General features: G+C 39.5%; 1 protein-coding gene across 1 annotated transcript in view; it reads left to right on the forward strand.

Annotated features, from left to right (window-relative positions):
- Positions 1–5,678, forward strand: part of PHTF1 (putative homeodomain transcription factor 1) — a 73,697-nt gene extending 68,019 nt beyond the window's left edge. Inside the window, exons 15-18 of the mRNA XM_052637954.1 lie at positions 2,597–2,752; positions 3,828–3,923; positions 4,620–4,745; positions 5,288–5,678. Coding sequence (XP_052493914.1) covers positions 2,597–2,752; positions 3,828–3,923; positions 4,620–4,745; positions 5,288–5,308 — 399 coding nt within the window. The 3' untranslated portion in view covers positions 5,309–5,678. The remainder of the gene's footprint in view (positions 1–2,596; positions 2,753–3,827; positions 3,924–4,619; positions 4,746–5,287) is intronic.
- The last annotated feature ends 3,314 nt before the right edge of the window (positions 5,679–8,992 follow it).

Raw genomic sequence — 8,992 nt, forward strand, 5'->3', positions numbered from 1 at the left:
TGTCTTTAATTTTTGTAAGTTTGATGACTGTATGTTTCAGCATGTTCTTCCTTGGGTTAATCCTGTATGGGATTCTGTACACTTCCTGGACTTGGGTGACTGTTTCCTTTCCCATGATAGGAGAGTGTTCAGATACTTTTTCAGGCCTTTTCTCTCCCTCATCTCCTTCTGGGACCCCTGTGAAGCGAATGTTGGGGCATTTGACATTGTCCCAGAGGTTTCTTAAACTGTCCTCATTTCTTTTCATTCTTTTGTCTTTATTCTGTTCTGTATCTGTGATTTCCTCCATTCTATCTTCCAGCTCACTGATCCATTCTTCTGCTTCATTTATTCTTCTATTGATTCCTTCTCATGTATTTTTCATTTCAGTTATTGTGTTCTTCAGTCCTGTTTGGTCGTTGTTTATATTTTCTGGCTCTTTGCTAAAAACTTACTGCTCTTTGAGCCATTCTTTCTGAGTTCTTGGATCATCTTTATGATCTTTACTTTGAACTCTTTATCAGGTAGATTGCCTGTCTCCAGTTCCCTATTCCTCTGGAGTTTTACCTTGTGCCTTCATCTGGAACATATTCCTTTGCTGTGTCATTTTGTTTAAATTTTTGTTTTTTGTTTTGTTTTAAACAACAATTTACTGTTTATTTTTTTATTTTAGAAACTTTAAATTTGGGGCTGCACTGTGTCCTCATGGCTGCTCGTGGGCTTTCTCTAAGTGCAGGGAGTGGGAGGTACTCTTTAGGTGTGGTGTGTGGGCTTCTCATCGCGGCGGCTTTTCTCGTGGAGAACGGGCTCTCAGCACGTGGGCCCTAGCACTTGCAACATGTGGGCCCAGTAGTTGAGGCTCATGGGCTCTAGAACATATAAGCCTCAGTAGTTGTGGTGCATGAACGTAGTTGTTCTGAGGCATGTGGAATCTTTCCAGACGAGGGATCGAACCTATGTCCCGTGTATTGGCAGGTGGATCCTCAACCACTGGACCCTCAGGGAAGCCATCTGTTTTTTGTTATGTATGTAGTGGATTAGTTACATTTCTTAACCTTGGCGAAGTGACCCTCTGTGGGGGATGTCCTGTGTGTCCCAACAGTACTCTCCCACCTATCTTGTTACCCAAGGGCCAGGGACCAGCTGGTCTCAGGGTGATTTCTGACCTATGCTTGCAGAATTAGTTCCAGAGGCTGTGGGATTGTGGTTTTCTTGCTTCTGCTATCCCTCTGGTTGTTGAGACTGGTCTACAGGCTTGTGTAGGCTTCCTGTGGGAGGAACCAGTGTCTGCCCACTGGTGGGTAGAATGGTTGCTGGCTCTCTGGTGGGTCAGGCTGTGTCACGGGGCGTGTCTCAAGGTGGCTGTGGCTGTGGGCTCAGGAAGTGTTTAGGCAGCCTATCTTTTAATGAGTGGGACTGTGTTCCACCCTCTCGGTTGTTTGGCAAGGTGTCTCAACACTGAAGCTTATAGGCTGTTGGGTGGGGCCAGGCGTTGGTGCCAAGATCCAAAGCGAGATGTTTACCTCCAGTCAGAGTTCACATCCCTGTGAATACTCCCTGATATGTCAGCTGCCAGCTTTTATGACCCCAGGGAGAGCCACACCACTCCCTCCTTCCCCAGGAGACCCTCCAGCAGCAGCTGGGAGGTCTGTCCCACGCTCCTACAAAGTCACTGCTTTTGCCCTCAGTCCCCTTCTGTGCACCCTCCATGAGTGGAGTTTCTGTTTCCCCCAGTCCTGAGGAGCGCCAGCAGTCAAGCCCCATTGGCCTTCAAAGCCAAATGTTCTGCAGATTCCTCCTTGCAATGCCAGGTGCCTAGGCTGGGGAGCCTGGGGTGGGCTCAGAGCTCTCACTCTTTTGGGAGAACTTTTGTGATATAATTATTCTCCAGTTTGTGGGTCACTCACCCAAGGGATGTGGAATTTGATCATAATTATGATTGTGAGTGTGCCCCTTCTGTCATCTTACTGTGGTTTCTTCTTTATGTCTTTGAATGTAGAATATCTTTTTTGATAGGCCCCAGTCTTTTTATTGATGTGATTTTGGTGTGCTTGTGAGAGGAGATGGACTCGAGTTTCTTTCACTCTGTCATGTTGTCTCCAGTCCTCCTTGTTTTGGGGGAAAAAAAAAAAGGCAAACCAAAAAACTTTTACCTGAAAGCTTGACACATAATAGGCATTTAATAACTGGTGGCTGCTGCTGTTCTTCAGATCCTAAAGTGGGGTGAAGAACTGATCCTCAGGATTTTCTAGTCGTGTAAGTGGAACGGGCAGCAGGTTTTAGGGGGCTCTGCTAGTCAAATGCAAATTTAATACTTTGAAAAATGGCCACCATGTAATTGTGAGTGGGCACACTTGTGGTTAAAGAGCTTGGAAATGCATTTGTCTTGTTTCACCTATGTTTTCTTCCTTCGTGATTTCCAAATGCTTCCTGTCCCTTATGCAAAGAAGAAAATGTAGGGAAGCTTAGAGAAATACATAATACTTTATGAGTATTAAAACTTCTGCTCTAAGTATTAAAATGGTGGTATCTTGTAAATGTTTTTAAATCGGTAAAGGAGCAATTACAGTAATTAATACAAGTGAAAAACTTAACTTTTTTCTGGTCTTTTTCATAGGTACTCCGTGGACATAAAACTTTCCTAAATGATGCTTATAATTGGGAGTTTTTGATCTGGGAATCAGCTTTACTACTTTTCTTACTGCGCTTAGCCTCATTGGGGTCTGAAACCAATAAGAAATACAGCAATGTCTCAATATTACTTACTGAACAGGTATTGACTGGTGCTTGACAGTTTGATTCAGTGGCTAGAAATGGCATAGTAAGATTCATGCGGAAGATTCAGGGTCGAGTCTAGATTCTGTCACTTTCTAGCTGTGTCGGCTTACACCTTACAAGTCACTCTGCAACCATATGGTTGTTCTGTATATAAAATGAGGATGCTATCTTCCCCACCTGCTCCCAGGACCGGGTGCTGTGCTTCCTCGCTCAGTTGTGTCTGACGCTTTACGACTCCATGGACTGGAGCCTGCCAGGCTCTTCTGTCCATGGGGATTCTCCATGCTACTTCACAGTATAAAGATTATTTTTGGTGGTGGGGATGGAGCATGCTTTTAATCTCATGTTCTGTGTCAAGCTCTTTCGAGTACCTGTCATTTAAGTATGTTTAGTAAGCTTCTTGACTGTCTTTTCTGTCATTCATAGAATACATTCAGTGTTTGAAAAATACTTGCTCTTTAGTATGTGAGTGGATATGATGATTGAGAAATGTTTCTTATGAATATAAAGTAGTATAGAGTTAGTTTTTTGTTTTTAATTTCATGTTTATCCATAAGTTTTAAAATATCTGATATCATTAGTTTTTTTGGGGGGGTGGGGCGGAACTTAGAATTGTAGTGAAAAATTCTTACTGTGAGGGAAGAAACAAGGAATTAATAAGTTAAAAGTAGCTGTCCTATCTTCTTCCGTTCCATGAGAGTTTGATAAGGATGTTAGAGTTTTGAGGGGATACCAAGATGAATAAGATACAGTTTTTGAACTCAAGGAGTTTACATCTTGTTAAAATTAATATAAAATTTTCATTGTTTTGATAAATTGCTTCATCATTATTTTTTCTTCACTAAATAGCCTTTTTCCCCCCCACTGATTAGGGATGGGGGTTGGGTATGTGAGATAATGTGCTCTGTAAAAATAGCTACTAGAATTTCAAATTTTATTTTAGTTGAAAATATTGCCTTCCAAATCTGCCATATTGAATGCAATATATATGTGTGTGTATATATATATACACACATACATATATGTATCTTTTACATGACATTTGCCCTAATCTCTGTTCCTTCCCTTAGATTAATTTATATCTTAAAATGGAAAAAAAGCCGAATAAGAAAGAACAGCTTACCCTAGTAAACAATGTGTTAAAGCTATCCACCAAGTTGTTAAAAGTAAGTAATGCCCTGTGATGCATTTTTATTACCATTCAATTAAATAAATGCTGCACTTCTTGGAGAGGACCTTAGTAACAGATAAATGCTGGGTAGATTCAAAATACAGACTTGATAGTTGGGGTTAATGACTCTATGAGAAAAGTTTCCCAACTTATTACCCAAGTTCTAATCATTGCTGTTGTCTGTCACATTTGAAAATTACATTAAAAAATCACAAATTACATATTGTGTGAATCCACCTTTAAAAACTTAGCTAGTGGAAAACTACGTGAGAGCCCATTTCAGGTGTTTATTTATTTACATTATTATTTTTAAATTTTTAAATTATTATTTTAAATTGATGTATAGTTGATTTACAGTGTTTCATGTGTACAGCAAAGTGATTCAGTTATATATATACATGTGTTCTTTTTCTGATTCTTCTCTATTATAGGTTATTGCAAGATATTGAATATAGTTCCCAGTGCTATACAGTAGGTCCTTATTGTTTATCCATTTTATATACAGTACTCTGTGCTGTTAATTCCAAATTTATCCCTCCCCCTCATTACAGGTCTTTTGAAGGTAGCTATTGAACATCAGGAAAGAGGTCTTAAGCAGTCATCCTCACCCAAGACTCAAAAAACAGTCTGATAATCACTGATAGCTACTGTGAAATCATGTGTTTCATCTCAGCTCTTTCATGTTTTTTAGGAGCTGGACACCCCATTTAGACTCTACGGACTGACAATGAACCCCTTAATCTACAATATCACACGAGTGGTTATCCTTTCCGCAGTCTCAGGTGTTATAAGTGATCTTCTAGGATTTAATATAAGAGTAAGTGAGATTACCACTCTGTAGCTTCTGCCTTATTAGTCTTAAAACTTGCTAGTATGTATAAGAATCTTTAACCTTCCCAGTGTGCATGTGTGTGAGAGAGAGAAAGGGAGAGCTAGTGGGGGAAGGTGGGACGGAGGGAGAGAGTGGCTGGCATGGAAATGATTCTTCAGGCAGAGAAGTTAGCATTTGAAATAGACATTCAGCTTAGAGTTTCTCATTTTATACAAGCACAATAGACTGTGCTCTTGAATGGAACAGAAAGTCAAGTTTGAATCTCATGTCAGTTTAATAGCATGGGCTAGGGTGGCCTCTGAGCTAGGGAAATGTACAGAGGCAGAATGAAGGAAAACTAGGCACCCCCATGAGCTGCAGTATAGCAGTTTTGATCCTGGAAATTTTTAATGTTTTTTTTCTCTACGATGTTCTATGGTTGCTATTGCCAGAGTTGATACTTTTTTCTTGTATAAATGGTTCTTGGCTTACATGTAAGTGTACCTATCAACCCCAACTAACTGATTTTGGTGATTTTCTTTTCTTAGCTGTGGAAAATTAAGTCATAAGCTGAGTCATGTGCCTGGACTCTCTCCCCTTGCTGGCATCAGTGCTTACCCCATTAAGGAAAGAGATGACTGCAAAACCATGAGACACCCACCTGCTTGTTCATACGCAGAGGTGCCCTCAGCTCTCCTAATCTAATGAATCGTGTTTTCAGAGGAACAGATCCTTTTCCAACTGGGCGTGCATGCTAAAAACCTGTATTTTCATGGTTTTCAAATAGTATGAATAGTCAGGAGACTGAAGACTGTTGTGTTATAGTAACTTAAGGGACAACTTTTTAAGTTAGGACATTTATTCTGGGCATTTCAATGCTGTGACAGTTATATCTACTGGAAATAGTCTTTTGGGTAACTATGGTAGATGCCCAAAGCATGGAGCAAAATCCTATATTGGAAATACGCAAATTCAGTACTTTTCTATTACAGTCTATAGAATTGGATATTTCATTTCTCTATCAAAGAGAGATCAAGTTTAAACTATTTTAGGTTGAATCTGAATAAAAGAACTTTATTGGAGAATTTCAGTTTCTAGGCTTTTTTGTTGTTGAAAGAAAAAATAACCTTTAAACTGTGATTTTCTGTGAAACTTCAGAGAAACTTTCAATTAGTTCATAATTTTGAAGTTAATCCTAATAACTGTATAGTTGTTGGTGAAACAGTCATGCATATAATATAGCATGTAATTCCGCATAAGACATTTTTCTATGCACACTTGTCTGTGTTCACCATCCAATATGTCTTCCATTTTGAACCATCTGAGCTGTTTCCCATCACAGTACTAAGTGAAGTGTTCAGTTTGTTGTGCAACTCAATGAATGTATTTAATTCATTACATTATTGTACCCTCAGTAGTCTCAGGTCTTCAGTGTCTATACTGAGCCAAGCTGTGCCATTGATGATTTGGGTTCTCTTATCTGCATCCCCTGTGACACTTAACACATACACAGATGTTAATGAAAACTAATAATCTCCATGTAATTCCTGCTCATTAAGTTACCCACTTTGAAGAATCTCTTGAGGCAAATAGAAAGCACACAGATCTTAATGACAAGACCTTGTGAATATTTGAATGGGAATAATTAAGAAGCTTTTTTATTACATGTGAAGTATGTCCATGCAAAATCAGTGTATCATTTATACATACCCTTATATGGCAGGAAGATTTTTTAGGTTTAAAGATGAATTTCTCGAATCCAGGGATTGAGTTCAGACCTTTCTGGATTTATATCCTTGGCTATGCTACACATTAGCTTCATAGTCCAAGGCAAGTTATTTAACATTTTTGCACCTCAATTTCCTTACCTGTGTAATGGGGATAATAACTACCTAATAGGGTCGTTAAGGTCAAATGAGGTTATCATGTAAGGTACTTAGCATGAAGTACTTAACCCTTGGTAAACCCACACTAACCATTTGTAATTACTGTTTAAAACCCTTTAAAAATCTTTTGCTGACAGATTTCCTAACTGTGAAGATAGAAACATAGAGGGCAAGATAACTGAACTAGAAGTGGATTACCAAAAGTTTGCAGCCATTCTAAATACTGCATGAGAGTTACAATTTTTTTTTTTAAAGTAAAACCCCTTTATAGTGATTTACCTTTGGAAGGAACTGATCTGTAAAGGCACTTCAGTGTTTTGACAGGTGACTCAATAGAAATCATAAGGAACAAGAACGATTATCTCGAAGCCAGGATTGAGCAGCTCTGTGCAGATTTCAGGTGAAGAAAGCGGATGCCTTTATCTTTTTTCTCCCACAAAAGCACTGTTCTACTTTTATTTGAATTTTTTACACGTTGAATTCTTTAGCTTAAATGCAGTATTTAGAACTGTTTACTCCTGTGGGTTGTTTCAGTTATGGTTCTGATGGTTTATAATTGGTTTAAGTGATTTTTCAGGTGGGTAAATTTTTCTGTATGTGTACTTGCTCATGTCAGAAACCTGAAAATCGCTTTTCTGTCTGCACTGGGCCCTCACTGGCATGCAGGCTCTCCATTGCAGCGCTCCAGCATCCTCTCATTGTGGCGTGTGGTTTCCTCTGGCTGCCGCTTGCAGCCTGTCTCGCTGTGGTCTCTAGAGCACCTGGGCTCAGTGGTCTCAGTGCAAGGGCTTAGTTGCCCCGTGGCACTTGGGATCTTCGTTACCTGCCCAGGGATCAAAACCACATCCCGTACATTGGAAGGTGGATTCTTAACCACTGGACCACTAGGGAGGTCCTGGCAATCATTTTTGACTCTTGCCTTTCTCATACGTCACATCCAATCACCAAGTCTTTGAATAATTATCTTTTAGATGTTTTTCTAATCAGTCCATTCTTTTCCATCCCCATTTTTACCACCCTCATCTGAGTTAATATCTTCTGTTTTTGAACAGGATTCTGCTTTTCTGCTCTTCAATATACATGGCATCCCTCTTTCCCATACCCACCTATTCATCTCAAAAACTAATGTGTATTTTTTGAAATGCAAGTCTTATCATTTAGAATCGACTAATGGCTTAGTATTTCTTTGAAGGTAAAAATCTGAAATCTTTTTAGCAAGGTATAGGCCTTCCTTTGGAGAAGGCAGTGGCACCACACTCCAGTACTCTTGCGTGGAAAATCCCGTGGACGGAGGAGCCTGGTAGGCTGCAGTCCATGGAGTCACTAAGAGTTGGACACGACTGAGAGACTTCACTTTCACTTTTCACTTTCATTCATTGGAGAAGGAAATAGCAACCCACTCCAATGTTCTTGCCTTGAGAATCCCAGGGACGGGGGAGCCTGGTGGGCTGCTGTCTGTGGGGTCGCACAGAGTCGGACACGACTGAAGCGACTTAGCAGCAGCAGCAGGCCTTCCTTGTTGAGAAATATTTTTGAATCTTTATGTTTGAAAGGTTTTTGCTGGGCATGAAGTCCCAGTTTTAGAAATGTTGTTGCTCCACTGCCTCCTGAGTTGCATTGCTTCTGACAAGACGTCTATTGTCATTCTCCTCTTTGGTCTTCTGTGTATAATGTCTCTTTTTCAAACTCTGGCTACTTTTAAGGTTTTTATCTTTTTCATTGAATTTGTGCTGTTATAATGTGTATTGCTGTAGTTTTTTTTTATGTGTGTGTGTGTGTGTGTGTGCTTGGGATTTGTTGCACTTATTGGGTCTCTTGATTTATAGTTTTCATAAAATTTGGGAAATTTTTAGCTGTTTTTTTAGAAAAACTTATTTTTTAATTGGTGGAAAATTGCTTTACAATTTTATGCTGGTTTCTGCTATATAACAGAGTGAATCTGTCATACATGTATGTCCCTTTCCTCCCCCCACCCCTCCAGGTCATCACAGAACACCAGGCTAGGTTGCTGTGTTATTAAAGTATATCTGCACCCCATTCTCCCACCTGCTTCTGAGCTTCCACCTCACAGATGTGTCAGGCTGCTTGAGGTTGTCCTGCAGCTTACTGATGCTCTATATATTGTCCCAGTCTTCTGTCTTCAATTTTGGATAGTTTCTGTTGCTGTGCCTTCAATAATCTGTTCTAATTTTGCTGTTAATCTTATGTTGTGTATTTTGTCTGCAGAAGTTTGATACTGCTCTTTTGTTTTCATATCTTTTATGTCTGTCTGTAATATGCTCTTTCTTTTCTCTACATTGTTTTTTTTTCTACATTGTTTTCATAACATTTGTAATAGAAAGAGTAAATAAGAACATTAAAACACCT

Source organism: Budorcas taxicolor, chromosome 3, assembly GCF_023091745.1.
Source record: "Budorcas taxicolor isolate Tak-1 chromosome 3, Takin1.1, whole genome shotgun sequence".
NCBI classification, from domain to species: Eukaryota; Metazoa; Chordata; class Mammalia; order Artiodactyla; family Bovidae; genus Budorcas; species Budorcas taxicolor.